The following is a 17,647-nucleotide window of genomic DNA, read 5'->3' as shown; positions in this document are numbered from 1 at the left end:
AAGCTCTTGCTGACTGCGCTGATTGCTCAACACATAACAACACCGACATGTCAGACAGGTATTCTTGTCCTCGGAACAAGCCTCTGAAACTGCAACGTGTACAAAAGGTGTTGTCACTGGGGGCGTGGCCTAAAAGTTATATTGCGATACCGAGAACTAAATATGTCACTATATGTACATAGTACTAGAATCTAGGCTTGTACGGTATACCGGTACTAGTATAGTATCGCGGTACTAATTAATCAAAAACTGTACTATACTCTGTTTGAAAATTACCGCTTCCCCATTTATTTATTTTTTTTTTTTAACGGCCATGATGGCGCATCGTCACGTGGTGACATTGCTGGTTTTATGAGCAGGGGAGCACGTTCGGCAGCGCGCACACACAGAGTACTTACAAGCAGACACAGTGTGTAGACAGAAAAGAGAGATTGGGCGCATGTTGGTGTAAAAAGTAAAAATGAAGGTGAAGTTATAACACTGGAACACCCTCAGGAAGAGGTGCTTTAAGACATGGCTAGCTAGCTAGCGGCTAACATCCATCCGCAGTTGGCAGTGTTTTAGCTACTTCTAAATCCTCGCCGAAAAAATATCAATGTAATCATAGTGGTATCGACCAGATACGCTATTGTACTTGGTATCATTACAGTGGATGTCAGGTGTAGCTCCACCCATGGCATTTGTTTACATTCAGGAGTGCTAACTTGCTGTTGGCGGTGAGCTATTGTGTCCTCCTACGGTGCGTAGTGAAGCATGTTTATCTATTCCTCGTCCTCCAGTGATAATGACACTTGTAAGAAACGTACTTTATTTGTCGCCATGGAGACGAGGATTAGTGATTTAGAAGCATCCAAAACCATGTAGCAGGATGTTAGCTGCTAGCTAGCTAGCCAGGTCTTAAAGCGCCTCTTCCTGAGGGTGTTTCAGTGTTATAACTTCACCTTTGTCTTTACTTTTTACACCAAAATGCGTCCATTCTCCCTTTTCTGTCTACACACTGTGTCTGCTTGTAAGTACTCTGTGTGTGTGCGCTGCCGAACATGCTCCCCTGCTCGTAAAACCCGCAATGTCACGACATGACAACGCGCCGTCATGCCCGTAAAAAAATATGGCAAACCGGTACTTTTCAAACAGAGTATAGTACCGTTTTTCATTCATTAGTACCACCATACTATACTAGTACCGGTATACCATAAAACCTTAGATACAACAAAAATAAAACAGGGCCCAGAACAGAACCCTGGACCACACCACATGACAGGTTGGACATGACATCATTAAAAGGGATTCCGTTTATATAAGAAGTCAACCACCGGAGAACAGCAGCAGAAAACAAAACAGAAGAAGTAAAATTCCTGACAAAGTTTCCGTACGTGAAGCGACGGAAGGATCATTACCTTTGTCAGAGGAGCGCTACACCTCCGTTGTCTCTGGCATTGAACAAAGAGAGCATAGTCTACTAAGTCCATGTCCTCCTGTTTCAAACATACAATGAATCTGATTCTGATATGACATTCCTCCGAGATATAAGTAGCTACGTCACACCCCTTCTAGCCGCGCGCCTCGGGCGAGCCTAAGCTTGTAGGGGCTAAGGGTCAGGGTATTCCATTGTTGTCGTTCCATTGATGGCATGGAAAGGAAGAGAGCAAGAATTACGGCACATTATGCTGCATATGCTTGCAAAATATGCCACACTGTTGAAAAACGAGGATTGATTGATTGATTGAAACTTGTATTAGTAGATTGCACAGTACAGTACATATTCCGTACAATTGACAACTAAAATAAGTTTTTCAACTAGTTTAAGTCGGGGTCCACGTTAATCAATTCATGGTAAATGGACAATGGAAATAATCTTTCATATTTAAGATTTCAAATGGCAGCTAGCTCTGTGCTCTTTTAATGTTTTTATCTTGTTTTGTGTGTGTTCTTACCTTATTATTTGTGGACTTTAGGAATCTGAACCACATCATTTCCCCATTGCGGGATGAATAAAGTCTATCCCATCGTGTCTTGAAGGCATATTTTCTAATGTTGACAATAAAGTAAACTGCATGCAACTATATTGGGAAAGAAGCAAAGTATGGCATCGTGGCAGGGGATTTTAATCAAGCTAACATGAAAACTGTGTTCCCTCATTTCCATCAATATGTGAATTTTGCAACCAGAGGGGGAAGCAAGCTGGACTTGGTGAATAGTAATATCAAACATGCATATAAAGCTGCACCACGCCCCCACCTCGGCTCCTCAGACCATCTATCTGTGATGCTAATTCCTGCATACAAGCCCCTGCTGATCAGGAAGCAAGCTACAGTGAAGCAGGTGAGGACCTGGCCAGAGGGAGCAATGTCAGCAGTACAAGACTGCTTCGAAACCACAGACTGGGACTTGTTCAAAGCAGCCGCCACCGACAATCACCACACATGTGTGGAGGAGTATGCAGAGTCTGTGTCCGCATACATTCAGAAGTGCATGGAGGATGTCAGTGTGGTCAAGAACATCCCCACACGGGCCAAGGAGAAACCCTGGATGAACAGTGAGGTACGTGCAATGCTGAAGGCTCGGAACAAGGCTTTCAAGTCTGGCGACATGGTGGCATTCAAATCAGCCAGAGCTAACCTGAACCGTGCCATTAAGGTGGCAAAGCGTGCTCACAGTCAGAAAGTGCAGGACTTCTTCGAGAACCCTACAAACACTAGACGAATGTGGCAGGGCATACAGGTCATCACGGACTATAAAGCTGCCCCCTGTCCCTGTGACAACAGTATCAGCTTCCTAGATTACCTTAACAACTACTTTGCAAGGTTTGAGGCACTTAACACCACTCCGGCGAGAAAATCCATCCCTCGCCCTGATGAGCGGCCGCTCAACCTGGACAAAGCGGATGTCCAGAAAACCCTGAGGAGAGTGAACCCCCGGAAAGCACCAGGACCTGATGACATTCCGGGCAAGGTGCTTAAGGGATGTGCAGACCAGCTGGCTGGGGTTCTCACAGACATCTTCAACACCTCGCTGACCCAGGCTGTGGTACCATCATGTTTTAAGACGGCCACAATCATTCCAGTGCCAAAAAACCCCACAATCTCCTCCCTCAATGATTATCGCCCCGTTGCACTCACCCCCATCATAATGAAGTGCTTGGAGAGGCTGGTAAAGGAATATATTGTCTCCAGACTTCCCCCCACATTCGACCCATACCAGTTTACTTATCGCCCTAACCGCTCCACAGAGGACGCCATCTCCTCTGCACTCCACCTGAGCTTAGAACATCTGGAAGGAAAGGACACACACGTGCGGATGTTGTTCCTGGACTTCAGCTCAGCATTCAACACCATCATCCCGCAGCACTTGGTGAGCAAACTGGCCCCCCTTGGATTCAGTACCCCCCTTTGCAACTGGCTGCTTGACTTCCTCACAGACAGACCCCAATCTGTGAGAGTGGGCAACAACACCTCCAGTGCCATCTCCCTGAGCACCGGCTCCCCCCCAGGGCTGCGTCCTGAGTCCGCTGCTGTTCACGTTGATGACCCATGACTGCTGCGCCAGGTCCACTACTAACCACATTGTGAAGTACACGACAGTAGTGGGCCTCATCCGTGACAACAACGACATGGACTACAGGGAGGAGGTGAAATATCTGGTCGACTGGTGCAGAACCAACAACCTGGTCCTGAATGTCAACAAGACCAAGGAGATCATCGTTGCCTTCAGGAAGCACCAGTCCAGCCACGCTCCACTCTACATCAACGGCACAGAGGTGGAGATGGTAAGCAGCACCAAGTTCCTGGGGGTGCAGATAACTGGCAATATAACCTGGTCCCTACACACCGGAGCTCTGGTAAAAAAGAGCTCAGCAGCGCATGCAGTTTTTGCGTGGGATGAAAAGAGCACAGCTCCCTGACGCCATTCTCAGCACATTCTACAGAGGCACTATAGAGACCACCTGCTGACCAACTGCATCTCTGTCTGGACTGGAGCCTGCAGTGCCTCAGACTGGAAGTCTCTCCAGAGAGTGGTGAGGACGGCGGAAAAGATCATCAGGACTCCTCTTCCTCCTATCCAGGAGATGGCAAAAAGCCGCTGCCTGACCAGGGCTCAGAAAATCTGCAAAGACTCCTCCCACCCCCAACCAAGGACTGTTTTCACTGCTGGACTCTAGAAAGAGGTTCCGCAGCCTCCGAAGCAGAACCTCCAGGTTCTGTAAGCTTCTTCCCTCAAGCCATAAGACTCTTGAACGCATCATAATTAAATTATCCCCTCAACTCCCCCCAAAATGGATTAACTCGCTGGAATAAAAAAGACAATATAACATACATCCATAAACGTGGATGCATATGAAAAAGGGCAATATATTTATCTGTACAGTAACCTATTTATTTATTTATATATGCACCTTGTTGCTTTTTTTATTCTGCACTACCATGAGCTGATGTAACGAAATTTTGTTCTTATCTGTACTGTAAAGTTCAAATTTGAATGACAATAAGAAGGAAGTGTAGTCTAATTTTCGATATACAAAGCTTTGTATTGCATTACCTTCAATGGGAAAGTGGCCCCTACTAAGATGGCCGCTATTTTGGCGCGTCATTTATAATGGCTGCTGGCGCGCTGACGTAGCTACTTATTCACCAAGTAGGAATCTAGCGCCCTCGTGCGTCTAATCTGTGCAATTACAAGACGGTGACGTCTGACGTCACACTTGCGACGGAAGTAGTTCCAACTAAAACATCATTCTGGCTGATTCATTGCAGACAAGCGAGCGGATTCTCCTCTGCGTTGTTAAAGTTGTCTTCAACCTCTGAAAGCTGACAGCCAACACTAACAGGTAAATACAGCCAGCGCACAAACACTGAAATGTGTTAGGAATATGTCATTTATTTATCGCTGCCTTTCCTTTGCGAGACAAAGGCTAGCTAGCTCGCTTAGCATTTAATGCTAACAGAACTCTACCGTAAATGCTAGCCTTACTTTATAGTTGCTATTTATATTGAATTCATCTTAACATTAAACATAGACCAACAAATTGTGATTTAAAGGTGTCAAATCAACAAACGGTTCTCCACGTAGAGCTTTTAGGTGCTGCTACATTATTGCTAGCGGTAGACTTGCAAATACGCCTTTAAACTGTCATGATTGTGTTCAAATTCATGTTATTCTGTAAAAGACTAAACTTGCACTTAAATCAATCAACTAATCAATCAAAGTTTACTTATATAGCCATAAATCACGAGTGTCTCAAAGGGCTGCACAAGCCACAACGACAGCCTGGGCTCAGATCCCACATCAGGACAAGGAAAAACTCAACCTAATGGGATGACGATGAGAAACCTTGGAGGCGACCACAGATGTGGGGATCTAACATAATAGTGTGAGAGTCCAGTCCATAGTGGATCTAACATAATAGTGAGAGTCCAGTCCATAGTGGATCTAACATAATAGTGTGACAGTCCAGTCCATAGTGGATCTAACATAATAGTGAGAGTCCAGTCCATAGTGGATCTAACATAATAGTGTGACAGTCCAGTCCATAGTGGATCTAACATAATAGTGAGAGTCCAGTCCATAGTGGATCTAACATAATAGTGTGAGAGTCCAGTCCATAGTGGATCTAACATAATAGTGTGACAGTCCAGTCCATAGTGGATCTAACATAATAGTGTGACAGTCCAGTCCATAGTGGATCTAACATAATAGTGTGAGAGTCCAGTCCATAGTGGATCTAACATAATAGTGTGAGAGTCCAGTCCATAGTGGATCTAACATAATAGTGAGAGTCCAGTCCATAGTGGATCTAACATAATAGTGTGAGAGTCCAGTCCATAGTGGATCTAACATAATAGTGTGAGAGTCCAGTCCATAGTGGATCTAACATAATAGTGTGAGAGTCCAGTCCATAGTGGATCTAACATAATAGTGTGAGAGTCCAGTCCATTGTGGATCTAACATAATAGTGAGAGTCCAGTCCATAGTGGATCTAACATAATAGTGAGAGTCCAGTCCATAGTGGATCTAACATAATAGTGAGAGTCCAGTCCATAGTGGATCTAACATAATAGTGTGAGAGTCCAGTCCATAGTGGATCTAACATAATAGTGAGAGTCCAGTCCATAGTGGATCTAACATAATAGTGTGAGAGTCCAGTCCATAGTGGATCTAACATAATAGTGAGAGTCCAGTCCATAGTGGATCTAACATAATAGTGAGAGTCCAGTCCATAGTGGGGCCAGCAGGAGATCTTCTTGAGTGGAGACAGGTCAGCAGCACAGAGACGTCCCCAACTGATGCACAGATGAGTGGTCCACCCCCTCTCTCCACGAAGGAGAGGGTGGCAGAGCAGAAAAGAGACGGCAGATCAACTGGTCTAAAAGCGGGGTCTATTTAAAGGCTAGTGTATACAAATGAGTTTTAAGATGGGACTTAAATGCTTCTAACTAGTGATGTGTGAATGTATGTCCCATCATATTCCTTTTCGGATTTGTTGAAATAAAAACTGTCAACCTTAGTTTGTACACATTTGTATTCTGGTATGCATGTCCGAAATAAACTCAACTGATACCCAGTAAATTCAGCCCGAGAGAAGCGATATTACAGCATAAATATCTGGTATCGGTGGTATAGATTTTTCAGTATTAATCTGTAAGTCGTTACTAGTGATTCTACTACGGCTCCGTTGCTAGCTGTAGTAAACTACACTGACAGCCTTATGTCTTTTCCATAATCAATATGCAGGAAATAGATAACATAGTGGTGAAACTTTGGTTGAGGCATATTACCGTATTTTCCGGACTATAGAGCGCAACGGGATATAAGCTGCACCCATTAAATTTGAGAAAAAACTAGCTTTCCAATCAGCTAAACAGACTCAATAACTCCACGGTGATGTTTTGGGGAATTTACGAAACTGAAACAATGCAAAAAGAATGGCAATGTAAGTTAATAATACTAACACAGACACTCGTAAACGTGTTAGCATATGACCTAATGCTAACGACGCTAGCTTCATTACATTACAATAGCACGTAAACGTATGCATGGAAACACTCCTACAGACATCACACATGGGACGGTTCGGTAAGCAATAATTGTTTTAGTTATATTGTGAAACTTACAAACATTGCCTGGAGTGATGAATGAAGAATCCATGCGAGTAGAAACGCTGTGGACGGCTAGAAGACGGAAGGGCACTTTTAGGTTTGGTTTAAAGCTCTGAACAGCAGGAAACCCTTGCAGGCATTCACCCAGCTGCATCTACGGTGAGCGATTTCGTCCAAAAGTTGGCGCCATAGCACGAACAATGACACACCTTTTAAGTGTCTTTTTGCATTATGGCCAGTCGGCGAAGAAAAATCCATAAATCAGTCGCACCGTTTTGTAAGCCGCATGGTTCAAAGCGTAGGAAAAAAGTAGCGGCTTATAGTCCTGAATTTACAGTACTTCTTCTGTGAGGTGGCGTTCTTCCCCTAACTGAACTATTATTCCACTTTGTGTGCTTACCACAGATCCTGACATGGACCGTCTGTTAAGACTGGGAGGTGGGATGCCGGGACTTGGCCAGGTAGAGTCATTCATCACAAAATGTCGTTATGGTCTCACACAAGACATTTGCTTCGCTCCATCAGGGGCCGCCGACAGATGCACCAGCTGTGGACACAGCAGAACAAGTCTACATCTCGTCTCTGGCCCTGCTCAAGGTTGTCTGAACTTGTTGTTATTATTATTAGTAGGGATGATGTTCGAAGCCGGTTCTCCCGGTTGTTCGATAAGAAAAGAACCGATTCCATGGACTCGAATCCCTTTTTGAGAACCGGTTCCCATTATCGAGGCCACTATAGTAAAGAAAAAGAGTTGGTTCTTTATTCGAATCCCTGGGAACGAATCCCATCCCACAGGAAATGCCCTGTGGGACGGCAATGTTATGCCCATTTGATAGTAGACTCTTACTGACACCTTGTGGCGATATGAAAATACTACGCGTCATTAGTTTGGGCACTTCCGGGTTGGCGACGTCAGTTCAGTTCATGAGACAATTGAGAAGTAGACAAGTTTTGTTAGCTCTTACAAGCCTTGGAAAAGATAAGTCTGTAAGTAAACTGTTTACCTTGTTTATGTAACTCAATATTAAGGTGGAAAGTGGTTAAATTTGATACTAAGATGTTTATTGAAAAACGATTTTTGTGCACTGTTTCAATGGATGTTTTGAGGACTTAAAATGGCTGCCAGTCGTGTATTTCCACCATCGAAATAGTTTCAACACTCAGAAGTATTTGTTTGATGATAGTACTGTATATTTGTGTGAAGCTAATATTGACATATTGTGTATTACATTTCAGTGTGTTAATTGAATCACATAGCGTATACATTTGTCATTGTGTGTATTTCAGTTTTAAAAAAAATAAAAATAACAGTCCAGTGCAAGACAAAAGTAAAGATAGGAAAAGACAAAGCAAGATCAACAACAATAAAGAGCCTAAATGGATTAATCTGCTTTGGAACTTTATTAGACGTCTTGGATTGTTTGTTAGCTGCCTGCCTGTGTGTGTAGTTAGGATGTTCCAATAGCAGCAGAAGTGCACTTTTTGGAGAGCTGTATTATTTTCAGTTTGTGCCCAAGGGACTGATTTTATTTAACACTATATTATTATTTATACACCTATAGTGATCACAGAGACAGGTAGTTTTTGTGTTACTGTATATATTTGATATACTTATATATATATATATATTTTTTTTAGGGGGGTAACAGTCAGTATTTATTTTTTATTTTAATTAATTTTTTTCTTATAAAATAAAAGTGAGCTTTTGTTAAACCAAATATTGTGTTTTTTTCCATATACAACAACCTATCTGGATTCCATAAGAGAATCAATAAGGAATCGGTTCGATAAGAGGATTCGATAATAGGCTCAAACTCGATAATTTCTTATCAAACATCATCCCTAATTATTATTATTATTATTGTTATGTGACCGCTGCTGTTTGACCTCCAGATGTTGAAGCACGGCCGTGCGGGTGTGCCCATGGAGGTCATGGGGTTGATGCTGGGGGAGTTTGTCGACGACTACACCGTGCGGGTCATCGACGTGTTTGCCATGCCCCAGTCTGGAACAGTACGTACATCACCTCACACACACACACTGTCATTGTCACCAAAGAGATGGGAGTAGAAATAAAAAAAACAATCCATCCTTTTATAGTGAAACACATTTCCACACAGACCAGGACAATTTAGTAAGCTAGAATTGTTTTAGTTATATTGTAAAACTTACAAACGTTGCACAGAGTGATGAATGAAGAATCCATGCGAGTAGAAACGCTATGGACGGCACAGTTCCGGTTCAAAGCTCTGAACATCAGGAAACACTTGCAGGCGTTCACCCAGCTGCACCTACAGTGAGCGATTTCATCCAAAAGATGGTGCCGTAGCACAAACAATGACACACCTTTTAAGTGTCTAGTCTTGTCAGTTATACCCTTGCACTGATTATTATTATGGATGCAAATGACAATCGTTAGCCATGTTTGTTTGCTGCACACAAACAAAACAACAATTTCAATAGCTTAACACATCTAATTAGGGGTGTGGGAAAAAATACATTCGAATTGCGATTCTCACGTTGTGCGATTCAGAATCTATTGTCATTTTTAAAAAAGCGAATATATATATATATATATATATATATATATATATATATATATATATATATATATATATATATATATATATATATATATATATATATATATATATACCGGTGTATATATATATATATATATATATATATATATTTATTTATTTTTTTTAATTTATTTTTCCTTTTTTCTTTTTTAAAATTAATCACTCCAACAAAACAATACACAGCAATACCAATACAATGCAATCCAATTCCAAAAGCAAAGCCGAGCCAGCAACACTCAGAAGTGCAATAAACAGAGCAATTGAGAGGAGACACAAACACCACACACAACAATTGAGAGGAGACACAAACACCACACACAACAATTGAGAGGAGACACAAACACCACACACAACAATTGAGAGGAGACACAAACACCACACACAACAATTGAGAGGAGACACAAACACCACACACAACAATTGAGAGGAGACACAAACACCACACACAACAATTGAGAGGAGACACAAACACCACACACAACAAACCAAAAGTAGTGAAACAAAAATGAATATTATCAACAACAGTATCAATATTAGTTACAATTTCAACATAGCAGTGATTAAAAATCCCTCATTGACATTATCATTAGACATTTATAAAAGAACAATATTGTCACAGTGGCTTACACTTGCATCGCATCTCATAAGCTTGACAACACACTGTGTCCAATATTTTCACAAAGATAAAATAAGTCATATTTTTGCTTCATTTAATAGTTCAAACAAATGTACATTATTGCAATCAGTTGATAAAACATTGTCCTTTACAATTATAAAAGCTTTTTACTCTGCTTGCATGTCAGCAGACTGGGGTAGATCCTGCTGAAATCTATGTATTCCATCAATAGACAATCCTTTTGAGTTGGGAAAATATTGTCTTTGAATCGAGAATCGCGTTGAATTGTGACCCCAAGAATCCATATTGAATCGAATCGTGGGACACCCAAAGATTCGCAGCCCTACATCTAATATTGCACATTGCAATTCCGAGTGCAACTGTTTGAGCAGAGGTGTAGCACCGAATTTAGGGGCCTCAGACACAAAAGTCCACCCTTCCCCCCAAAAAAACAGACGTCACCGCTCAATTCACACACACACACACTAGGGTTGTACGGTATACCGGTACTAGTATAGTATCGCGGTACTAATTAATCAAAAACTGTACTATACTCTGTTTGAAAAGTACCGGTTCCTCATAAAAAAAAAATGTTCACGGGCATGATGGCGCGTCGTCATGTCGCGACATTGCTGGTTTTAGGAGCAGAGGAGCATGTACGGCAGCGCACACACACAGATGACTTACAAGCAGACACAGTGTGTAGACAGAAAAGGGAGAATGGACGCATTTTGGTGTAAAGATAAAGGTGAAGTTATAACACTGAAACACCCTCAGAAAGAGGTGCTTTAAGACATGGCCAGCTAGCTAGCACTGTTTTAGCTACTTCTAAATCACTAATCATCGCCTCCATGGTGACAAATAAAGTAAGTTTCTTACAAGTAATATTATCACTGGAGGACGAGGAATAGCTAAACATGCTTCACTACGCACCGTAGGAGGATACAATAGCTCACCGCTAACTGCAAGCTAGCACCGCTGAATGTAAACAAACACCATGGGTGGAGCTACACCTGACATCCACTGATACCAAGTACAATAGTGTATCTAGTCGATAGTACTATTATTACATCGATTTTTTTTATGGTCTTATAAAAACATTTATTTTATGTTTATGAAGTCAGTAAATACGTCCCTGGACACATGAGGACTTGGAATATGACCAATGTATGATCCTGTAACTACTTGGTATCAGATCGACACCTAAATGTGTGGTATTATCCAAAACTAATGTAAAGTATCAAAGAAGAGAAGAATAAGTGATTATTACATTTTAACAGAAGTGTAGATAGAACATGTTAAAACAGAAAATAAACAGATATTAACAGTAAATGAACAAGTAGATTAATAATACATTTTTACAGTTTGTCCCTCATAATGTGTACAAAATAATAGGTGTATAAATGACACAATATGTTACTGCATACGTCAGCAGACTAATTAGGAGTCTTTGTTTGTTTACTTACTACTAAAAGACAAGTTGTCTAGTATGTTCAACATTTTATTTAAGGACTAAATTACAATAATAAACATACGTTTCATGTATCCTAAGATTTTTTGTTCAAATAAAGACAATAATGACATTTTTTGTGGTCCCCATTATTTAGAAAAGTATCGAAATACATTTTGGTACCGGTACCAAAATATTGGTATGAGGACAACACTAGCACACACATGCACTCAAATCTAAATACTGCATGGATTTGGTTGAAACCCACTTTTTTAAAACACATTCTAATAACATTATTAGGTTCATGACTTTTTAAAGATGGTTTTAACATATCTAGATTGTATAAACTGTAGATCAACCCCTCGCAAAATATTTTTTTGTTGTAAAAAGGTCCCAACAAACTTACTGTAAAATCGCCACAAACAAATATAAAACCTGTCAATATTCACCAAAATATGATTATAAATATGTCACATTTCCCTGTAATGAGAGAGATTATCTTTTGAGGATAAAATGTATAAGAATTCATATTTTTTATGATTATGTTATTATTATTATTAGGGCTGGGCAATATAGCTGAAAATTAATGTATATCACTACATACGTTTTTTTTATATTGATCGATATCGATAATCATTGATATTAGGGATGTCCGATAATATCGGCCTGCCGATATTATCGGCCGATAAATGCGTTAAAATGTAATATCGGAAATTATCGGTATCAGTTTTTTTATTATCTGTATCGTTTTTGGGTTTTTTTTGTTTTTGTTTTGTTTTTATTAAATCAACATAAAAAACACAAGATACACTTACAATTAGTGCACCAACCCAAAAAACCTCCCTCCCCCATTTACACTCATTCACACAAAAGGGTTGTTTCTTTCTGTTATCAATATTCTGGTTCCTACATTATATATCAATATATATCAATACAGTCTGCAAGGGATACAGTCCGTAAGCACACATGATTGTGCGTGCTGCTGCTCCACTAATAGTACTAACCTTTAACAGTTAATTTTACTCATTTTCATTAATTACTAGTTTCTATGTAACTGTTGTTTTACTTTCTTTTTTATTCAAGAAAATGTTTTTAATTTAGTTATCTTATTTTATTATTTAAAAAAAAAAGTACCTTATCTTCACCATACATGGTTGTCCAAATTAGGCATAATAATGTTTTAATTCCACGACTGCATATATCGGTTGATATCGGTATCGGTTCATATCGGTATCGGTAATTAAAGAGTTGGACAATTTCGGAATATCGGATATCGGCAAAAAGCCATTATCGGACATCCCTAATTGGTATGTTTTATGATTTCTTTAAGCCTGCCAATAAATACAGTAAAACCATTTCCAACTTACCAAGGGTGCCATTTATCAGTGGAGAGAGTTTTTGGTAGCCAGGTAGGATGAGTGCAGCTACGGTAATAAAAGAAAGTAGATTTGACGGTAGTTGCAGATTAGAGACACTAGATGGCAGTAGTGTATAGGCTAGTGAAGATTACACAGAGTAGTTTGGGAAGCTCCTCACATACAATGATTTTTTTTACTCTGAATTTGTATACAAATAATTTTCAAACACACACATTTTGATTTAATACATTTGTCACATAATTAGATTTAAAGGCCTACTGAAATGATTTTTTTTTATTTAAACGGGGATAGCAGATCCATTCTATGTGTCATACTTGATCATTTTGCGATATTGACATATTTTTGCTGAAAGGATTTAGTATAGAACAACGTCGATAAAGTTAGCAACTTTTGGTCTCTGATAAAAAAAAAACCTTGCCCCTGCCGGAAATAGCGTGATGTTGTCAGTTGTTCACTCCCTCATATTTTCCTGTTGTTCTCAACGCAGCTAGAGCTATTCGGACCGTGAAAGCGACGATTACCCCATTAATTTGAGCGAGGATGAAAGATTCGTGGACGAGGAACGTTAGAGTGACGGACTAGAATGCAGTGAAATACATATTTTTTTTCGCTCTGACCGTAACTTAGGTACAAGCTGGCTCTTCGGATTCCACACTCTCTCCTTTTTCTATTGTGGATCACGGATTTGTATTTTAAACCACCTCGGATACTATATCCTCTTGAAAATGAGAGTCGAGAACACGAAATGGACATTACAGTGCCTTTTATCTCCACGACAATACATCGACGAAGCTCTTTAGCATCTTTAGCATGAGCTAACGTGATAGCATCTGTCTCAAATGCAGCTAGAAACAAAATAAATAAACCCCTGACTGGAAGGATAGACAGAATATCGACAATACTATTAAACCATGAACATGTAACTACACGGTTAATAGATCTCAGCCTGGCAAAGCTTAACAATGCTGTTGCTAACGACGCTAAGGCTAACTTAGCAACCGGAGCTCACAGAGCTATGATAAAAACATTAGCGCTCCACCTACGCCAGCCAGCCCTCATCTGCTTTGCTCAGCTACACCCGTGCTCACCTGCGTTCCAGCGATTGACGGCGCGACGAAGGACTTCACCAGATCATCCGTGGGGTGGGTCTGCTAGCATCGGCTAGGCGTCTGCTAGCATCGGCTAGGCGTCTGCTAGCATCGGCTAGGCGTCTGCTATCCGAGTAAGTGGTCCTTGTGTTGCTACAGCCACCTACAACGTTCTTCTTTGCAGCCTCCATTGTTCATTAAACAAATTGCAAAAGATTCACCAACACAGATGTCCAGAATACTGTGGAATTATGAAATGAAAACAGAGCTTTTTTGTATTGTATTCAATGGAGAAGGCATACCTCTGTTCCTCGGGCTATGTCACGCGCATACGTCATCCTTCGAAGGCTTTTTCAACCGGAAGTGTGGCGGGAAGTTTAAAATGTCACTTTATAAGTTAACCCGGCCGTATTGGCATGTGTTGCAATGTTAAGATTTCATCATTGATATATAAACTATCAGACTGCGTGGTCGCTAGTAGTGGCTTTCAATAGGCCTTTAAAAAGATTCAGTGACATAAATCCAGTGTCAAAAAAATATTTTATAATAAAGACACAAATGAACCTCCATACATCTGAGCTAAAATAACCAGTTGTTAACGGGGCTGTCGGATTCAAAAAGGGCAGACGCTTGTTCAAAGACTGTTAGATTTAAAATGATAGTCATGGTGATAATAGAGGTAAATATTAGCTTTCGTTATAGATTAAAAAATATATTTATTAAAAATTTAAAAAAAGACAATGCGGAGGGAAAAAGGCTGTTGCCAATATTCGTCAAACTGCCAAAAATGAACAACTGTATTGTTAATAATAGAGGTAAATTATTGGTATTTTTCATTATCAATAGCGCTATTTCTATTGGTATTTGTATTGCTCCATTTGTAGTGTAATAATGCTCATTGTCTTTTCTGTATTATTACTTATTTCACTGACTGCTTCTTTGCTATCACTTTTACATCATATTTGTACATATCCTATTTGCTGATGTTGCTCTATTGTTGTTGTTTTTGTCTCTCTGTCTTATCCCCCTTTTGTCCCCACAATTCCCCCCTCTGTCTTCCTTTTTTCTTCTTTCTATTCCCTCCTGCTCCAGCCCGGCTGCACCAAATGATAATATAAATACATTTAATAAAGTCAAATACAAATAAGGCAACAAGAGAAGTATCCTACACTTCTCTTTTGTAAAGTAAATGTGAACAGCCGATATGGACATCAACTATATGATTTGCCTGAGAAGCTGGATAAGGACAGAAATAAAAAACTGCGGAGAATCGGTCGATCCCTCGTCTGCAATCTTATTATTCTCTGAACGCCGCTTGTGAAGCAGGCCTGTCTTTTGGAATAAGTGTCACGGAAAAGCAGCCAAAAAAAGCACATAATAATCCTGTTGACGCTCTCCAAGTCTGCTGGTGTTTGACATTGTACAAGGTTAATGTGTGCTGGTGATTGAAACATGTGTTGACACACAGGGTGTGAGCGTTGAGGCGGTGGATCCTGTGTTCCAAGCCAAGATGTTGGACATGCTGAAGCAGACTGGCAGGTCAAACATGCACCAATAAGTCAAGCATCCTGACAAACTCATAGCGGAGCCTTCTCTTCATCAGGCCCGAGATGGTGGTGGGCTGGTACCACAGTCACCCTGGCTTTGGCTGCTGGTTGTCCGGGGTGGACATCAACACACAGCAAAGCTTTGAGGCGCTGTCGGAGAGAGCTGTGGCAGTGGTGGTGGATCCTATTCAGAGCGTCAAGGGAAAGGTGGGCAAGAGTATGAAGGGCGCTCTTTGTAAGGATGGCAAAATAAAACCGAACCGCTTCCCTGTACGGGTAAGGGAACCGTTTGCAAACGATACGCCGCTTGAGCGTTATATTTGACAAGAAAGGACGACAGCAGGCCACGTTGTGCTTATTGCAAATATTTATTACATTTTACAAAGCATATCTACATAAACTCAGCATTTTTAAGCATAAAATTGCCAAATAAATGACAAAAATAAATATTATAGTAAGTATTGGCCACCAGAGGGCACTGTTCAGTATCCCGGCCACTGATTGGCTCAGCCTGAGGCAGCATTACTGTATTAGTATTAGATGACTGTAAATGTGACCAAGAGGGTCTTATTTCATATTATTAAAACACATATTTAGAAGCTAGTAAACAATTTTTTATGCTCTAACTACAAATACATCTGATTTATAATAAAGAAATCCTCCATTACAGAAAGTAATTTACCCCAGTCAGGCAGCAATAAAAGAGGGATTACTTTACTTGCAAAATGGATATTTTATCAAAGGGAGGAAATACTACCAATTAGGGATAAGCGATGTGGCTTAAAATCTTTTATCGCAATAAATAGTGCAACTTCTCACCATAACAATATCTATAACTAATGATTTGGTGTATAAAGGATAAGAGAACTATTTCAAAACGGGTTACAAAGATACTAATTTAGCTGCAGACTTATGCAGTAACATATTACATCATTTTTATTTTAACAAAACTATTATTAATCTACTTGTTCATTTATTGTTAATGTCTGCTAACTTTCTGTGGTAGCATGTTTTCATCTTCTGTTATGACTTATTCTTCTGTTGTTTCAAAACATTACACACGTCTTGGTGGTACTACAAATGTGTGTATGGATCCAACAGCAAGTGCTTACAAGGGCAGTATTGATCATACCAATGTTCATACTTTTCACATCATTCAATTATTACATTTTTGATCACAACTGTAATCTGACAATATTAAACCATATTTAGATCATTTATTTTCTTTTATTACATACAAAATGTTCAACTATGTTTGGTTCTGATTTCCTGAGTTTGTAAAGAATAACCATAAACGATTTTGTGATAATAGAAGATATTGATGTAATCACTTAAGTATCATTAATGTCGATATTTGTAATCAATCATTTCATTGAAAACACTTATGCTTGCTGTTCAGAAAAGTAATGTTAATACAGGCCTCGAATTTTAACTTTTTAAGGTCGAGGCAAGTGTTGCCTTAAAGGAGGGCTCATATTTTAGGGCACCAAGGCAAACATTATTTTCTTTCGAGGCAGGGGCTCAACATTTCTTATCACGGTTATTGTGACCAAAATTATCACGGTTATTATCATCGCAGTAATTTTAAATGTGCTCAAGATTTTCGAAAACTACGTATACTGAAATCCTTTAACCAAATGAAAAAAACATTCACATTCAAAATGTATACATGTACCTCAAGTAGAAAGCTGAATGTGCATATGAAAGCAACACAAGCATTATAAACAAAGTAATATGGCAGAAACAAAATAATACTAAAAATAAATGTGAAAAATTTGCAAGATGGCATCTTATGGACATAAGACGTAACTGCACTTTTTGTCCATATAGATAAAAATAGTGTTCATATATGAGGTCAAGTCTTATACAGTATATGGACAAAATAATAATT

The 17,647-nt window shown here is 39.8% G+C and overlaps 1 protein-coding gene across 2 annotated transcripts in view; it reads left to right on the top strand.

Annotated features, from left to right (window-relative positions):
* psmd14 (proteasome 26S subunit, non-ATPase 14) overlaps window positions 1-17,647 on the top strand; it is a 56,868-nt gene that overhangs the window by 24,839 nt on the left and 14,382 nt on the right. Inside the window, exons 3-8 of one of the 2 annotated variants that reach the window (XM_062034970.1) lie at window positions 4,752-4,825; window positions 7,500-7,555; window positions 7,620-7,691; window positions 8,988-9,107; window positions 15,678-15,748; window positions 15,813-15,963. In XM_062034970.1, coding sequence (XP_061890954.1) covers window positions 7,508-7,555; window positions 7,620-7,691; window positions 8,988-9,107; window positions 15,678-15,748; window positions 15,813-15,963 — 462 coding nt within the window. In that variant the 5' untranslated portion in view covers window positions 4,752-4,825; window positions 7,500-7,507. Of the gene's footprint in view, window positions 1-4,668; window positions 4,826-7,499; window positions 7,556-7,619; window positions 7,692-8,987; window positions 9,108-15,677; window positions 15,749-15,812; window positions 15,964-17,647 lie in introns of those variants that run through there. The other variant, XM_062034962.1, reaches the window with a different exon arrangement.

The sequence above is a fragment of the Entelurus aequoreus genome, linkage group LG02 (genome assembly GCF_033978785.1).
Source record: "Entelurus aequoreus isolate RoL-2023_Sb linkage group LG02, RoL_Eaeq_v1.1, whole genome shotgun sequence".
Taxonomy (NCBI): domain Eukaryota; kingdom Metazoa; phylum Chordata; class Actinopteri; order Syngnathiformes; family Syngnathidae; genus Entelurus; species Entelurus aequoreus.
Note: the sequence above shows the minus strand (reverse complement) of the source record. Positions and strands in the feature narration are given on the sequence as shown.